The sequence below is a fragment of the Onychostruthus taczanowskii genome, unplaced genomic scaffold (assembly GCF_017590055.1).
Source record: "Onychostruthus taczanowskii isolate IOZ18803 unplaced genomic scaffold, ASM1759005v1 scaffold2, whole genome shotgun sequence".
Classification (NCBI taxonomy): domain Eukaryota; kingdom Metazoa; phylum Chordata; class Aves; order Passeriformes; family Passeridae; genus Onychostruthus; species Onychostruthus taczanowskii.
In genome coordinates, this window is record NW_024499239.1 from 21,219,995 (window position 1) to 21,238,308 (window position 18,314).

Below are 18,314 nucleotides of genomic sequence, written 5' to 3' on the forward strand. Positions count from 1 at the left end.
TCACTCTCTACAGAATCAATATTAGTTAACAGCATATTAATTTATTAATTTCTTATGTACATGTGTTAGATAATCAGGGGATAGAGAGAGAGAGAGAGAGAGAGAGAGAGAGAGAGAGAGGGGAGAAAGACAAGTGCCACTCTGTATACTGCTTGGAAATAAGGTAATGCTCTGGAGCAGCAAATGCTATTTTAAATACATTCAGATGCTCTTGTATTCCCTGACATCTGATGAACCCTTTTTAAGTGCAAATCTGAGCTCCTGAAGCGATTTTCTAATTAGTCTCCTGTGCTCTCTGGAACTAGATCAAAATATCCCTGGCAGAGAGGAAGCATTCTAGTGCAGTCCTGCAAGGCTACATTTTTCTGCAAAGAAGCCTTCAGCTTTTCCAAGACATTGCTGGAGAGAAAAATTAAAGAATGCATTTGATGTTTAGCAAAGCTTTAGCTCTTGGAAAGTGACTTCTCTCAAGCATCATCTTTTTTGAAATTTATCAGTCAGAACATGCTGACTTAAAAAAAAAATACTGTGCTAATGACTTCAAAAACAGTTTTTCCTCAACTTAAATGCTCAGCAGTTACAAGAACAAACTTGTAATATTCATCCACAGCTTAGAAGAGAATTCCTGCACACGTTCCACAGTCAATTCAAAAGATTCTGGTAATGACTTGCACACAAAGTCATTAAAGAGAATTAATTTGGCTTTTGACAAACAAAAGACTACAAACATTTATTCATATTGTTTGTACTTCCTTGATTCCTTCCAGCCACATATGCATCAGAGACCATCAGACTTCTTTTAGTCAAAGTGTTAAAAGAGAAATACTTCAGATTTCTTCTTACTGTCTAAACATTCTGGTTTACTAAGTAAAATTCTGCACCCCCCCCACCTAACAAATAATGTTTCCATAGCTGAAGAAAAGACAAACAAAAGAAATCCATGTAAAAATTTTAGTGATCTTAATTCAAGAGGAGGGGGAAAATGAAGAACAAAAGGGAAAAAGAACCTATTTGAATGTAGAAAATTGACCCTTAATATAATCATGGTTGACCCCCAAAGTTTTCCCCTGCTTTCTAAAAAGCAAGGCAGTATGTTCTTTGCTAAATTCAAATCAACGAGGTCTCTTTTATCATTAAGAAATCCCTTACATTTCTGGCTTGGTATTAGAGGTATAATCCCTGATTTCAAAATTCATTTTAATTTTTACTTACCACAGTCATCAAGAAGTATATTCTCAGGCTTCAAGTCTCTACAAATTAAACAACAGAAATGTGAATTAAACAAAGACAAAACTATTAGCCCTGAAGTGCAACAGATTCAACAGAAGACTTCTTGGTTCTGACTGAAGCAATTTTTCCAGTTCCACCCATAAACAAGGAAAAAGCTGTGAAGTTGATGGCCTATAATATGAATAGTTTAACCAGAGAACTCTAGATCCACTTTCCCTGAACTCTTTAATCCTCTCTAACTTCCATTAACATAACTATTTGATTTACATTAACAAAGGCAACACAACACTAAAAACCTGATATAAAGAACCAGAATTTACACCAAAATTTGTGCTCGTAAGTGAAAAACATTTCTCCTGAGCAATCTCAGCTTTACAACTCCCCAGTGGTAAAACACAAGTGTTTGCTGCAGTTTGATGCTGACCCCTTGCTGTATTTCACCCCAGGGCATCAGAATAGCAACGAAGAGGAATAATCCCACAACTAAGCACAGGCTTAATATCATCCATTCAAACTCCATTTCTTTAACTTGGACATGCAACTTCTAAAGCTTCCCAGACAAAACTTCTAGACCTTCCTAGACCTAGTTAAGATTCTTTGCAATAACTTTCTAGAAGTTTCCTGTTACTTTTCTCTAAAGATCAAAGTTTCACAAACAACATTTTTTAACTGTTAAATGATAGCAAGACTCAGGAAATACTAAAAGAGCAATAAATTCAGCATTGCAATTTTGCATCTTGTGCATTTTTACTTTAAGAACAAAATAAAACATTGAATGGAATGTTTAAATTTTTCTCTGCTCAAGGAAAATTTGGGGAGCCATGGAAGCTGTATCAGAAGTTGTTCTAGGATTTATACCCTAGCAGATTCTCCTGAGGATATACACAAACATATATAGGCATGAAGATTTGCATAAAATGTATAATGTACATTATTATTTATAATTGTGCACTATAGATAGTTATATTTTTATGGTTATTTTTTACATGTGTGTATTTGTGGTATGCATCAATAAGCATGTGGACTGAGATGGTCTCTTAGATTTATTCCACCATAAATATAAGCCAGAAATAGACATGCAAAACCCAGCAGTTGGCTAAAGAATCAATTATTGGAATAATTGTTAAAAACAAAATGTATATATACATATATACATACAGTTGTGACAAGAAGAGGAGACTGAATAACATAAAAGAAAAATTTTAGGAAGAATGACTCTAGAGTTGATATTCTAAATGAAAGAAAAATGTTCACCAAGAAATCTAAGTAGGGTTTTTGCCCCCAAATATTGGTTAATTGTTCTGTAATATGTATATTCATGGTAAAGTTTCATTATCTTATGAGATTAACTGTATACAAAAGTCAAAGATGCTCTGCTTCTCATGGTTTTAAGTCTCAGCAATCCCCATAATGTTAATAAATGGACATTAAATATAAGATTACAATAGCAGAGAAACCAGGGGAGATCAAAGGTAAAAAAAAATGAAGAACACTAAGATTTGACATAAGTGTTTGAAGGTTGTCTTGTAGGCAAACAGCTAACAAGTTGGGCCTAAACACAGGGCTGTGGTTTGGGTTCTTTTGTTTTGTTTGGGTTTTTTTGGTGTTGTTGTTACTTTGTGTTTTAAACAATCAGTTTTGTTTTCATTTGGGCAACGTAAAATTACCTACTTGTAGCTGATGAAATGTCTCACCCTTGCTTCCCTCCTATGTGTATGCCTAAACAGTGTGTAGTATTGTAAGATTGGCCAAATTCTCCAGGGAACAACATCCAACCACCAGCATAAGCCTGATTCACTCTGGTTGTGCACTTCCCACTCTGTGTGTCTGTGTGTGTGACACTTGGTGTTACACAGCAGAAGCACAAAGAAAGCATTCTTGGTCCACCACTAGGTTTGTTTTGCTTGTTCTGTAACATTAATGCATACCAGGGGTTAAATTATCGATGTACAAAGACAAAACAGAGCATTAAAATAATACAATCTCAATTGCAATACATAAAGCTTCTGATAATTTCATTAACTCAAAGGCAATAATAATTTTATTGGAGGAATCTGAAATTAAAACAGAAGAAGGAGCTTTTCACATGGGCTATGACTATCTTGCATTGTGTGTTACCCTTGTGAGTGTAACACACAATGCAGCCAGGGACTTCTAGAGCCCTCTGTGAACTACTTTGGAGTGGGCAGGAATACAATGTCATACTCCTAAAACTTATGTATTAAAATTATAAATTAATTTGCTTTGTAAATCATAGTTTAATTTCATTTTACAAACAAACCTTGAATCAACTTTATACTGCTTTAAAATATATCAAGCATCAAGACCTAAATCAACAGCAAGAAGACGTAAGAGATATTTCTAGGGATATGCCACAAAAAGGACAACTAAACTTTTTTTTTTATCCTTTTCCTACAAAATTAAAATACAAACTTATGTTAGTAGGAAACAATTAATATGTTCAGTGTTGAAGAGATGGGGGAAAGTACAATAGATGACTCTCACCTGTAAACAATTCTCTCCCTTTGCAAATCCTCCAGACCACAGCACAGTTCTGCAGCATAGAAAATAGCCCTTTCTTCATCAAAGCCAGGATTTCCCATGTTGTATATGTGAAACTTCAGGTCCCCTCCATTCATTATGGTTAATACTAAACACAGGGCATCTTTCGTCTCGTATGTATAGGATAAACTAACCTAAAAACAGGCAGGGTGAGAACACAACCATTAATCACTCATAAACCCCAAAACAATTCACAGATCTTTTTTCCAACACAACCAACTTGTGAATCCTTTTTCAAAGCAAAAAGAACAAAACACGCAAGTGGAAAATCACTCTTACAAAGTACTGGAAGACACAAAGGAATTCAGACTAATTTGCCTGTGTACACAAACCATACACACAACACAAAAGCTTAGTGACAGATCTGTTTACATACCCAGAAAATAGAGTTATTGATGATGCCCCTCAGCTGCATGCTACCTGCATTACTCTTTGTCCAGACAGCATGAGCCTATTCCTTATCTTATTACTATCTCAGGAGTTATGCACTGCCAAACCATCTTCCTGAACTACGAGACTCAAAACTGCCCTAGAGGAACTCAAATTATTTTAAATCAAATGTGCAGTTTCTATTCCTACCCCTGCCTCCCCCTCAGGCAACTGCATATTTCCCTCATTTAGAACTTTGCAACAGTAGTCAGTACAACTCCATACAATCTTTCTTTTCACTGTACTTGAAATGTGGTGCTGATAGGCAAGGACAAAGCACCACATTTTCTTCAGGTTTTAGGGAAAAGTTTTTTAAATGCATTTAAAGTTTTAAAGTAGACTTGTGAATTAAAACAAAACCCTCCCCTTTTAACACAATGCAATATGCTACAAAATTTAACTGCTTAAGTTACAAATTCATTTTCAGTAGAAAAAGTTTTGCTGTGCAGATGATCATCTGGTAGAATCTTCAAAATAACCTAACTTGTACTAGGAGCAATGGAATTCAAACGTATACTTAGCTTACATTAGGTAAACTAGCTAGGTAAAAAAATCAGTAGGGTTTTTTTTTTTTCTTTTACTCAAAAAATGTATTTTAAATGCAGTACAAGTAAATAATTGTTTTAATTCAGTAATAGATCCAAACTCTTAATTCAGAAGTGCAAATACAATACTAAATAATAAAATTAAGTAAATACAGAAATCAGCTACTCAAGGTGTAGATTCCCATTTGGTGATTTTAACTGATGTGTCCAGCTATTCAAGACTGTACTTGTGACAGAGGCATGACAAGTTATCTGCCCACTTCAAAACCAGTATTACTGCAAATGCTAGACCTAGAGCTTCTCTGTTCCATAAAAAACCACCATTGGACAGCAAGAGGAAAATAACTCCTGCTCAATTTTATAAAGCAATTTCAAATTCAACTTAGATCAATTATTGATTTACAGTGTTTACAGATGCTGAAAAAAATGTAACTCAAAAATAGAAGTTTCGCTGTTTTAGTAATTTATGGATAAATTCAGGTACTCTCTGGATTCAGTTTCAATCCATTTAAGCCCAGAAGCCTTGTGCAAAAATAACATTATCATATTTATACAAAACCATAATTTACAATAGTTTAAAATATTAATGTGTCTGGCCAGCAAGTTCTTCATTTTTCTTGTAGCTGGCAGTATTCTACAGTGGTTTTTTTAATACATAAAACTTATCAGAAAATACATACCTACATATTTTATACACATATATTTATAAATAATTTTCACTTCCCTCTAAAACAGATGCTTTAAAATCCTCTGAACATCAATACAAAATTTATAAGGAAATGGATTTCAAACCAAAGCAATGTATTTGAAATTAACATATAAATGACATTTCAATTAAAAAGTAAACATTACCTGGGGAAAGTTTTGCTTGCTGTATCTTTGAACATTTTAACTTCTTTCACTGCTTAGTAATTAGAGCTACTAACAGACCATAACTTACATAATAGCATCATGTTTAGGTATTAAAACTAAGATCGCCATTACATGGAAGCTCCATTAAAAAGTTAATTGTTGCACATCCAAGATACAGCTTTAAGCCTTGGTACACAGCAAAGCAATATAACCTGAATCAATACACTATTAAAATGTCATGTTTATCTTAAAATATATCAGCAACGGAGTAACAAATGCTATGAAAGTATCTCAGGATATAAAACCTCAGCTATTAAGCAGAGGACAAAGATTCAGTGGCATCAGCATGCTGAAACACTGCCTAATGTTCTGGCTGTCAGAAATAAAGCAAGAGGACCAAAAATAATCCTTGTGCATAGAACTATTCTCAATCACACACAAAATGTATTTACTATTATATCATTCATTTCTCCCATGCACTCTCTAAATCAATTTTAAAAAGAGTTTTGTGCCCACAAGCCCCTGGAAGAGACCGAAATGAAGTAAACAAAACAAGATAAATTTCTGAAAAAAGATTCAAAGTAGATACTTACTACAAACCTACTATTCACTTTTTCTAGAATCCTTTTTTCATTTAGAGCCATTGATTCTCCTTTCCTCTTCTTTATTCTCTTTTTTTCTAGCTTTTTGCAAGCATACATTTTTCCTGTTGCCCGTACTTGACAGGCACACACCTACAAAAAGAAGGATAGTGCGTCAGAGATGCTTGAGGCTTTTTAGAATTTTTATTTTAAAGAAGATTCAATTTAATTTTCTTTTCAAAACTCTTTAATGCTGTCAGAAAATTATGGTCTGTAAGTATCAGTACAGAGCCTTTGCTCATGAAACGACTTTAAAGGTTCACAAAAACTGTAAGAGAAGTAGAAAAAGTGATTAGACAGAGGCAAATACATTTCTTTTGGGGTTGAATAGTTTAGCAAAACTGTGGATCCTGTGTTAGTGAAACAAATGACTACAGTAACAGTGCTAAGTGTCCTAATATGTGTTAAGGACAAATATTCACATCACAATCAAACAGGAGATACATAACGGTAGTTTAGTAGCACAATTTCTCTTTCCATATAGGATTCTGGTTAAAACATGTACAGAGACAGTTCAATAAATTATTAACAGAATTATTAAAATCCATAGATTTTAAATTAGGTTCATGAATATTCTACATAATTAGCAAATTGCAACTAAATTCTCATTTCCAAATGAAATTTCTAATAGAAGCGACTGTTGTCAGTCACTACAAGTTTTCTGCCTCTTTGTGCATGACCTACAGTGCTTTAACACATTCAAACAGTTTGTATTGGCAACAGCTTGCCAGGTGATGTGTCAAATACAGGTTAATCGAGACAAGAGTTAAACAGACTCTCCTTTTTCTTTTGATTCCTCAAGAACTGCCTTGCAGAAACACACTTCTGTACTCACCTCTCCAAATCCACCTTTGCCTAGTACTCGGTAATGCCTAAACGTGTGTTTGGTTACTGGCTGCCTGATTAACAGAAAGAAACAATTACTGCAACAGGAATTACAAATGTTAGTAATCCCTCCCCACCCTGAGAGGTCTGTCTTCATTTTCTCCTTTCTGTTCTGATATATTTCTGAACAAATGTTGCCTTAACCTCATATAGAAGTAGTATAATAAGGTGAATTTCAAATGAAAGGGGTGCTCTGCTAGGAAACGTGGGCTCCCTCATCTGGTCACCAGCACTGGCAATAGCAGGAACAAAAGCTGCTCAGGTCTGCCCTTTACTGCTCTCAGCACGGGCCATTATCACCTCCTGCTGCCTCCCTTTATTGACTCGCTGACACGCAGACTGCATTTCAGTTGGATCATGCTTACAATGTGGCATTTAAAAGGTAAACCATTCCTGATTTCACTTTGTTTTTTACTAAAGAAAGAGTTGTGGCATGCAAGAGCAGTTCAAGAGCCAAATTGTCAGGGTATTGATGCAGAGGAGGCAGTAGAGGTGTTGATCCCTCTATGCTAAAACTCTCCAAGTGTCAGAGCAGGGCTATTATCAGGTAGTGGATTTTCCTGTGTTTGCTTTAAATGAGCACTCTCTGTCACTGCAGCTTTGTTCTCAGGACAATAGTGGAGGTTCATTTAGGAGAAAATGTGAGTAACTTCCTTAGTTTTCTTACTGGCTTTTGCAACCAATTCGATAAAATAAAGCCATTGGATAACTGGAATTTACAATAAAATCAGTGCTCAAGCACCTTAATGTTTGAATGTGTGATCACGATACCCAGGGGGCTGAATTTGAATCAATTTGTAACAATCAGCCTTCTGAAAGAGTCTGGACACTCACCTAATATTGATTTGAATATAGATTCTGATACATATATCATATGTAAATCTTGCTATCTTGTAATTAATTAGATTTGTATCTGTACCACCCAAAAAAACCCAGTACTTATCCAATTACCCAGTGGGTTACAATGCTAGATTAATCTGTTTATTAACCACTAATTAGACCAAGTTTGAAACTAAAGGATGATAGTATTCCCAAGAAAGATTGGTATTCCACTGCACTCTTGACAGCCAAATATTTCTGAATTTGCATTTACCCAATACCACTTAAAGACTTAAAATTTACTACTTAAAGGCTACAGACAGTTCCATTGGAGTATTGCTTCTCCTGCTGTCCATCAACATCATCCTTTACATCCTGTCTTTCAGATCATAATTTCTTAGACAGGCAGTATCATTTAGCATTCAGCTCTACATCATTTCCAGCATAAAAATCAAAATCTGTCACAAAGCAAAGCTAAATTATAATGTAAACATTATAAACAAACTTACTTTTCCAGCCATTTCCACTGTAAGAAACGGGAAAAATACACACTCTCCTGGTAAGCTTCAAAAGGTCTTTTGCTTAGGTATTCATGGACAATTCTAGCAGGAAAATAAACAGAAGAATAAAATCCATCTTATTCTGGAAAAGGCTGTTGAAGCAGGACGTGCTATCAATCTACAGACATATATTTAAACATATCAATGAAGCTGTAGGCAGAAAAACATCACCAGTGTGCTCTGCAATGGTTTTAACCTAAATGTCCCAAAGTGAGTGTCTGTTACAGAAAACTGTTTCTGTCAAAACACTTGTGAATGCCAAACTACTGCTACTTATAGGAACGAGACACTTGGACCTCTGCATTTTCATTGTCTTCAAACCCACTTAAACATCAGCTTCTCAGCAGCTTTTTATGCATGTTTACCCTGCAAACATGAACTCTGAAAATATCTACAGGGTTTCGTGCATTATTTGGAGACTGGTAAGTATTTTTTTTTTCTAGGATTTGAAATTGAAGTACTAAATGCCATATCCAAACCTTGAACACCAAGTACCTTAAAAGAAACACAGCAAGATGGAGGTGGGGAGGGAAACAAGTCATTCAAACTGTAGTCAGGTATTTATTGGACAGGGGAAAGGGGATGATCTACATGAGACACTCCATTTGAGACGTGTTTTATGGGGTGTTCTCACACAGCCCTTTCAATCTTATAATCTCAGCTTGTTACAAAGCATGCTTATTTCTGTTGCCAGGGAGATGACCCAAGCAGTGACAAAACCTGCAGTCATCCTTCAGACATGATCAAGCATGCCTTGAAGAACCAGAAATATTAGACACATAAAGGCTTTAGAAAGATATGTAACACTCATAAACATGTACCATCCCTCCAAGACAAGCCTCCCCTGCTACTGCTGTGTGAAACATCACTTCATGACTGCAGAACAAAAGCAAGTTGTATTGTTTTGTGTTAACTATCACAAGTGATCATCTAATCAGCCATCTTAATGCCACATAAGTGCTGGCCTCAGTTAAACCTGTTTTCAAGAATCTTAAATGTCTAAAGTTGTTCAGAAACCTTTCAAGCTTCAACTTATAACTTCATATTTTTCTGAGTACCTTCAGAATGGATGAGAGTCTCTCAAAAAGTAAGAATAAAGAGAAAGATACCATTTATCTTACAGAATTCTTGGTGTCAGACAACAGTGTGATTTTATGCAAAAGCAGCATTAAAGAAAAAGCTCTGCAAAAGTTGAGCATCTAAATCACATCTGAAGGAAACCTAGTCTGCTAATAAATCTGTTCCAAGTTTCTTACTGTACTCATTTCAGGGACTCAGTACTTCTGGGTATAACAACTTCATATTTCACTTTCCTTAGAAACACAGAAATTTCTATTGTAATTCTTAAACTTAGCACCAGGCATTTTTAACTTACCTAGTACAGTCCATGAAAAGATCCTTAGAAGGGTTCTTTTCCAGTCTTGCCTTACATTCATTTACTGTTTCCTGAGGTATTTCTGGCAAGTGTGCTGCAGACTTAACAAAATAAAAAGAAAGGAAAGCAACAATGAAAGCATGAATATCAACAGAAAAATGCAAAGTTTTGTATTCAAAGATAAATTAAAATCTTTAATACAGCTAAAGGAAAGGAATGGTTTGACTAAAGAGAAAATCAATAAAGTTGTACTTGAGCAAAATTTTTATTTCTTTCCTGTTACAGAACAATGCATTGAAAGTTATTTCAGTTATTTACTATTTCAGTACCTGGGGGAATAAACTTGGCAATAAGTCAAATTTCTTTTTCTTTCCCTAAGTCTACCACCAAAAAAGCAAGTCATCTTTGTCTTGGCAGGATGGAAAGAAGGAGAAAAAAGCACAATCACAGGCTGGGAAACTATTTCAAACCAGGTCAAAGAAATCTGGGTTTTTTTGAAAAAATGTATGTGAATTACAGTAGTCCCAAAGAAATTCTCAAAAAGATGTGCAAATTAAGATTCTATCTGCTTTTAAGGAATCTTCAAGGCCTTTTGTACAAGATGACCAAAGCAAGAGAAGGAGCATCTATTAATAAAAAGCATATATCTAATTATATACCCACATAAAACTTCCACTGGATATAAAAAAAAAAACACTTGATAAATGTAAAAAAATCAGCTATTAATGATTACTACGGAAACTGAAAGCAACAGAATGTTTCAGAAGAAAACAGCATTTCACTTTGTGAAAATCTGCAGCAATTCTGAAAATTTACAGGAAACTAACCAATGCCATACAGGAGTCTAAAAAACTTCAGACTACAACACCCTGAGTTAATTTTTTTAAAGTTTTCTGTAGGTGTTAAATGGAGAATAAATTGTAATTGTGGTAGTTATATAAAAGCAGAGATCAGTCAAAGTTTCTGCTCAAGTTAATTGAGCAGAATTTTAGCAGGCAGTACACCTCTCAGAATGACAAAAATGGGATCAATGAGGTTTGGAAGTTAATTTACTAAAATCAATGCAATTGATTTTATCTTTCTATTTATTTGACACTTAGAAAGCACATGAGGAAATGTTTGCAATATATTTACCCCATTAGTGAAGTATGTCTCTAAAACTTTGAGGCCACAGTCAATGCGCTTTTCGTCTGAAGATACCTCATATTCTGCCTGGGGGAATGGAATTGAAAATTTTATTATGTTCAGAGTCACTTGGCATCTTTTCCATGATGATAGGTAAATTTTAACATGAATTAACACAATATTCCTAATAGAAAAGGAACAGAAGGCTCTAAGGTGAAACATGTATGAAGAATAGTCCTAAGGAAAAAAACAAAGCATATGGAATTTAATCTTTGGAAAACATACAAAACCTAACAATGACTAAATGCAATTACAGAAACTGCATCCTAGAGGTTAAACTAGATCAATTACAATGAAATAGTATTCATGTAGTATTGTAGGACAGAATACTGTCCTACAATACTACATAAATTGTAGTATTGTAGGACAGTACAGATGGAAATTAATCCAGATGGAAATTAATCAGGAGTACAATAATCAGCTTTTTCTTCACTGTACTTTTTTCCCCTCATGTGTTATTCTTTGCTTCAGTTTCGGCTAAAACCAGGATAAAACTACTTTCTACAAGCTGATAAATGAGATCTAAACCAAACCCTACATCATTCTTTGAAAAATTGAAATTGACCAGATACAATTTTTCAAAGTTTGTGACTTGGTAACATCTGGTAGTGAGATGAAGAAAAAGAGAATTGTGCATCTTGCAGATAAACAACTGGCAGCTGAACAGAGCTCCACAAGTACCTACTTAAGGGAAAAACCCACAACCAGCAAATCACCACACAGATACTACTGCTGAAAAACTCCAAGAACTACTTACTATTAATAATTTTATGGAATAATCTAGAAGCAGACATCAGAAGTTACAAGATTTAAAGACAACCCAAAATCTGGGGAAAGATGAATTAGAAAAGAGCAATCTCAAACAGCAATACACATTAGGTTTGTTAGCTGGGCCAACTCAATCAAAGCTCATTTCATATTTCAGGATGTAAATGCATGCACCTAGAAACAAATACTTGGCAGACATCCAGAATGGAGAACTGTATCAAACAAAACAACAGCTGGGCTTATTGGGACACCAGTCATTAGCAACCTCATTGGAAATTACAAGTAATTGATCTAATCAGAAATTATTTGCCTTTATAAAGAAAACTAGAACACTAAAAAATGACAGTTCAAGACTCAAACACACACACAACACTGGAAATAATGGAATTCCTGATTCCAGTTCTGCCATTAATGACAACTAATCAACACTGACTCAAGTCATCACTACTAAGTCATCAACATCTTTTTCTGCTGAGACATTATGGTATCACCCACTTCAGCACGCTACTCAAATCCATCAATCCAAATGCAAGTGTAATTTCTGCTGTTCAATTCCACAACAGAAAGTCTAAGGGTAAGGAATTCTTCTGCAACTGCTCATCAACCAGAGCAAGTCAGAAAAGTTTATCAACCTAATGTTCAGCAGTCTGCTGAGCACCTTCAACACTAATTTAATACAATTAGTTAGGCATAGTGTTTTAAGTGGATAGTGTAATTTAAAAGGAAGTTTGAGAGGTGGCCTTTCCAAATAATTCTGTTACTTACAGGGAAGTTTGAACTGCCACTGATTCCTTTTCATATGTGAGTAACCCTGTCCCTAGCTAGTGAAATGAGTCACTAGACTGGATAACTAACTCCTCACTTTAAGTTCTGTCACTTACATGCAATTATTTCACAACTCTTCTTTCTGTAAAGCCAAGCTGACTCCAGACTTTTAGGTCACACCTTCCCAAGAACTGGACCTTACCAGACTCAGTATTCAGTACAGGCAGACAACACAGCATTGGTACCACCTTGATTTTGGACTCCTGAAACAATCACACTGCTGAAATCATATTGCTTCATGTAAAAGAGTCAGAAAAATCTATTAACTAAGATGCAAGGTTTTTAAGGCTATGACATTTCATTTTGTGATTTTTTTTCCCCTGAAAGAGTAAGTCTAGAATTTCTTTAACATTTTAAAAAGCTAAACTTGGCAAAAGCCAAGGTAAAAAGCACACAGCCTCAGCTTTTGCTTCCTGTATTGCCTTACAAAGAATACCAACCAAAGAAACCCCTCAACCCCTAAAAGATCAGGCTTGCTGAAGTCCACAAAAGGGAATCAGGCTAACTCAGGAACCACCTGTAAGAGATAGTAGGTATTTTATCTCACATCCTTGATCAAGACAGGATGCTAGTTTCAGATCATGAGAGTTACCAAAGGTTACCTTGTTTCAATGATTCCCAAGAATAATTATTCCCCCTGATTTTTCAAATGGAAGTTGAACAACAAATACAAAAAAAGTAAATTGTGAAACCATCCCTTACATCAGATTATCTGAGCTATACCAGTCTTTGTTAATTCACAGAAGTGTTGCAATCCACACAACATTATAGGCTGCATATTTCAAAACAGTTCAAATTTTTCAGTTAGTGAAAACCAGTTACTTCTTAGAGACAGTTTTACCTGAAAATTACATCTGTAGAGCAAGGACACATCTGCCTTACAGTCATGCCTAAAATTCATTCTCTTTTGTGCTGCCAAAGATTTTGCTACTCCTTATCTAAGATATAAGGATTAAAACATGTACAGAAGTTGTAACCATTAAGGGTAAATCCACAGTTGTCAGTGCATGGCACTCATTAAGGGCTCTGGGTTATATTCACTTCAGGAATGAAAGCTCCACTGTTCTGGATTTCCATTCAATCCATTCAGTCTCCAAGTGTCAATCTAGACTCTGGAATCTGGTGCTCAAACGGCTCCTGGGAGTCACAAAAGTGAAACACACCTGGGGAGTCAGCCCAATTGCACACAGATTCTTTGACAAATATAAACAATTTCACCTATTTGACACTCAAATTCTTTTTCAGCTGATCTAATGCCTCAGTTTTTACTACCAAAGGAGAAGGAAGATCCAGCGAAATAGGAGGCACAGCAATAATCCCATGTACATTCCTTACACCCTGCCTCTTCCAGAGCCATCCTGCATTCCAATATTGTAGTTGGGATGCATGCAAGCAGCAGCACTACCCTACTTCTGTCTTCTTTGGTCATTTGTTCTCTGCATGTAAGCACAAAAATGGCAGGACTGAGAAAACCTGTTCTTTCATCAGCAATCTCAGTTTGAGACTGTATCTTATTGCTCTTGGATTAACTGTGAAGGACAAAGAATCAAAAGCTCTGAGCTGTTCTTCTCTCCTCTTAAGGGCTGGTTTTTGCCTGCCTAATCTCCTCATTACTTTCCCCCTCCCCAATAAGGTTTTGGGCTGAGGATTTTGTGCAAAATATAGCTGTGGGCACACTTCCTTCCTCCCTTGTTCTTCAGCATTAGATATCAAGATGTAAATATATCAAGACCTTTTCCCTTAGTCTCAAAATTTGTTTTTTCTCCTTCCATGGGTGGTTCTCTAAATTTCCATCTCCATTATAAAGTTTTTAATTAGCATATGCTGTGTAGCCTAGGGCTTCCATGCAAGTTGCAACATCTTTAAGTCTATGTTTATAACATTTTGAAGCCTGAGTATAGCAAGTAATGTTCATAATACAGACATCTTGCAGGCTCCAGAAGCCAAGCAGCAGGTCTTCCTAAAATTGCTTCTCTTTCCCATCATGCCCATTTCCATAGCTCAGACCATACAAAGATGGCAGAAACTTCATAGTAAATACTAAACATTTTCCTTTAAGCAACAGACAGTTTTTTTACATCTACCAGAAGTTACAGCTTTACAGTCAGCAAAGACTATGTTTTCACACTGTTTTCAAGTACATAGTATTAGGAAACAGAGGTGTGTAGAGAAAATTAATAAAATGGTTGTGTCTTAAAGAAGCAGGCAGCTAAACCCCACACAGGCACCCACTCACTTCCCCCCACTAAGAACCAGAAGGTCAGAAGTGAGAAATCTTGCAGCTTGAAATAAAGACAGTTTGATAATGCAGAGCTGCAGGTACAAGCAAAGCAAATTAAGAAATTCATTCATTTCTTCCCATTGGTAGGGAGATATTTGGCCATTCCCAGGAAAGCAGGGCTTCATTCTTAGGTATAACAGCTAGCTGGCAAATTGTAACTTCCCCCCTTCCTCTCTTTCCCCCAGCTTTTATTGCTGAGCACAGCACCATATGGTATGGGATAATCTTTGGGCTCTCAGCTGGCCTGGCAGTGTCCACTCTCAGCTTCTTGCACCATCAGCCTCCTCACTTTTAGGGCAGCATCAGGAACACAAAGGCTTTGACACTGTGTAATTCCTGTTCAGCAAGAACTAAAACATCCTTGTTACCAACATTATCTTGGTCTAAAATCCAAAATATAGCACTAAATGAGTTACAATGAAGAAAATTAACTCTACCTCAGCAAAGCCAGCACAAAAATCCAATATTTACATACATGAATACATAAGACATGCCTACTGATAGCCATCATCCATTTCTCACTACTTACCACTGCATCCAGAAATTCAATGCATCTTTTCAAATCTGGTCTAGAATCACAGAACTGTCTGAAGAGAAGTCTTCCTATTGGCTGTTTGTCACAAAGCTGGTTATAGTCTCTTTCTGTAAAAAAATGACATATAAATATCTTCATTTATTTTTATTTTTGTAGTGGGGTAGTCATTACTCCCATGTGAGGTCAGAAAAGCATCACTCAAACATGAAGATTTTACATTAACATATTTATCAAAGATACCATAAATATGCAATGATTCCAAAGAATAGTGAAACACTCTTCAGCCACATCTGTATTCTACTGACTATCCCATTTACTAAAAACACACTGAATTATATGCTTGAGGTTAATTTAGGTTAGGGTGCAAAAAGCAACCATACCGTGAAATATTGTTTGGAAAGAGGGAATACAAGATAATATCAGAAAAGCTTAAAAAAAACCAAAACTATTAACAAGACATTAAGGAAAAGGGTAAAATATATTACCATCAATTTATGATGTGATTCCTTTTTCTAATTCAAGGTTTTATAAATCTATTCTTTAGGAGCAATTTCCTTTAACAAACAAGGAGCTGTGATACACTTTTTATCTTCTCATAAATTTCATTTCCTCATAAATTCTCCATCATATTACAAGTTTAATAGCTTTTTTTTTTTTTTTTTATCCTTTCCATTAACAGCACCAAACTCTTACCCTCCTCTCTCAAAGGAGAAGCTTTATGCTACAGGACACTCACCGATGGAGCACCGAATACCCTCACAGTGACTGACAGGGGGCAACTTCAGCATCTCTTTCCATTTCTTACTACGCCCACTCCGTTTGCCTAGGAAAAAATATGAATACTATAAAACAATACTGTGTCAGAGTAAAATTGAACATGACATTAACAGCATAAAATTAGGTCAGTTCTACAGAGATGTGTCAGACTACTTTTCATGCCTAGAAAGAAATCCATCTAGAAGGATATCCAAACCAATAACAAATGTGATACAGAAGAACTTTAATGCATTTTTTTAATGCTTCGTGTAAAGTCTTTTCCAAGACAAATATTTCACATTTTGGCTGCGCATGTAGAATATCTCTGCAGAGTAAAGACAAATAGCTAGGTATTTTGAAAATCACAAACAAATAAAAAAAATCATCGAAGATGGAACAAAACAAATTTCGAGAATTATCTCTGAACCACAGTAAAGAATGGAAGAAAATAAAGTTGAGTAACAGAATACCAAGAACAAAGTTCTTAAACACATTTTTCGATAATAAAGTTGTAAATAAACATCCTGTCTTTAAGGGCAGCAATAGTATTAAGAGTAGATCCCACTAATAAATGTGAGGGCATAGCTCAAATACACACTATTTACTCCAGACCATACAAGGATACCAGGAAGAACTTAGCTGTTGTAAAATTGAGATCTTTTCAGTGCTTCAGATTACACAGCTCTGGTGTTGAATTAGTATTGATTTTTCAAAACTACCACAATGTTTTTTTTCAGTTTCTAAAAAAATATATCTGTGCTACATTTTCCATGTTTACATTGAAAACACATTTGTGTTTCAGCACATTACCTCGGCCAATTTCATTTACAGAAGATATGCATACTTATCAAAAAAGCAGAGATAGGAACATTTACACACTTTCAGATCTAAAACATTTCTGTGGAAGAGTAATTTAGTGCTGCAGAAGACTTTCAAAGATTTTACTAAGCTATATGATCAGATGCATTTCCACATGACAGAGCAGCAGCAAACCTGCACAGAAGCTTTCTCAGCATAGCAAAGCAGTACACACTGCTAACCACAATGGAGAAAAAGGAAGGGAGTTACCCAATGTAACCTGAATAGAAACTAAGCAGCAAAGGGTACCAAACTCTTTCAGAAGTAAATTGTTAGGGTGAAAGGAACTAACATCTTCAGAATAACAAAATGTGTGTTCTAAAGCCCCTCTTTACTCAAACATACATCTTCTTGAACCATTCCACCAATGCAGCTGGACCAGTCCCAGCTTGGTGTACCTTGGTTCATACCAAATTCACACCAAATTTTTTTGGTTCATACCAAATTTATCCTTGCCAACAGAAATATTGATATCTTACTGTGCTGCTGCAACAAAACATTCTCAACTCTGGTATCTCTAGAAAGGTAAAAAAATAAGGAATGAAATGCCTATAAACGTTGGCTTGTGGACATTCTTTGAACCAACACCTACTTTCTAAAAAAATGCCAACTTCTTCTGCATTTAATTTTCTAGTAATCACTTTGCAGGTCATTTGCCTTCCATAAAGTTTTAGAACACGAAATACAGAATCTACTTCTCACCCCATATTTCAAGCAGTACCAGAATTAATAACGAGGCTGTAATTACAAGCATCATTAAAGCAAACTGTGACTATTTTAACAATATATTTTTGATCTTAAAAAGCAGTTGAATATATGCTTGAAGAAAATCAAATCACACAAAACATAATACCCTTCTAACATAAATGAACACAACGAAAATCAAGGAATATTAACATAGAGAGCCTATACACATACACTGAGTAACAAGGCCTGGGTATAGATTATGTGATCATGAAAAACAATGGATAGAAGTGTCAGGTTCAGCCATGTAATACTAACCTGCAAGGTCCACGGGAGTTAAACTGCTTCTGTTAGAAACTGCCCAGAAAGACTCAGTTGTGCATGACACCATACAATCAGTACTGATCAAGAATGATAAACCCAACCCAAATTCATATCACAAAGCTGCTTGTAAAATGCGAAATGAACTGTGATATATATCAAGAATACCACCTTCTGAAGCACTGTCGAAGGAAAAAAACCCA

General features: G+C 35.5%; 1 protein-coding gene across 2 annotated transcripts in view; it reads right to left on the reverse strand.

Moving 5' to 3' along the window:
• GRK4 (G protein-coupled receptor kinase 4) overlaps positions 1–18,314 on the reverse strand; it is a 35,565-nt gene that overhangs the window by 8,732 nt on the left and 8,519 nt on the right. For both annotated transcript variants that reach the window (XR_005952516.1, XM_041402894.1), the window contains exons 2-10: positions 16,229–16,315; positions 15,487–15,599; positions 11,033–11,110; positions 9,899–9,999; positions 8,473–8,565; positions 7,095–7,158; positions 6,212–6,352; positions 3,736–3,926; positions 1,213–1,250 (exon numbers count right to left, since the gene is read on the reverse strand). Coding sequence is in view for 1 of the 2 variants with exons in the window: in XM_041402894.1 (XP_041258828.1) it covers positions 1,213–1,250; positions 3,736–3,926; positions 6,212–6,352; positions 7,095–7,158; positions 8,473–8,565; positions 9,899–9,999; positions 11,033–11,110; positions 15,487–15,599; positions 16,229–16,315 (906 nt within the window). In the remaining variant the exon portion in view is untranslated. The remainder of the gene's footprint in view (positions 1–1,212; positions 1,251–3,735; positions 3,927–6,211; positions 6,353–7,094; positions 7,159–8,472; positions 8,566–9,898; positions 10,000–11,032; positions 11,111–15,486; positions 15,600–16,228; positions 16,316–18,314) is intronic.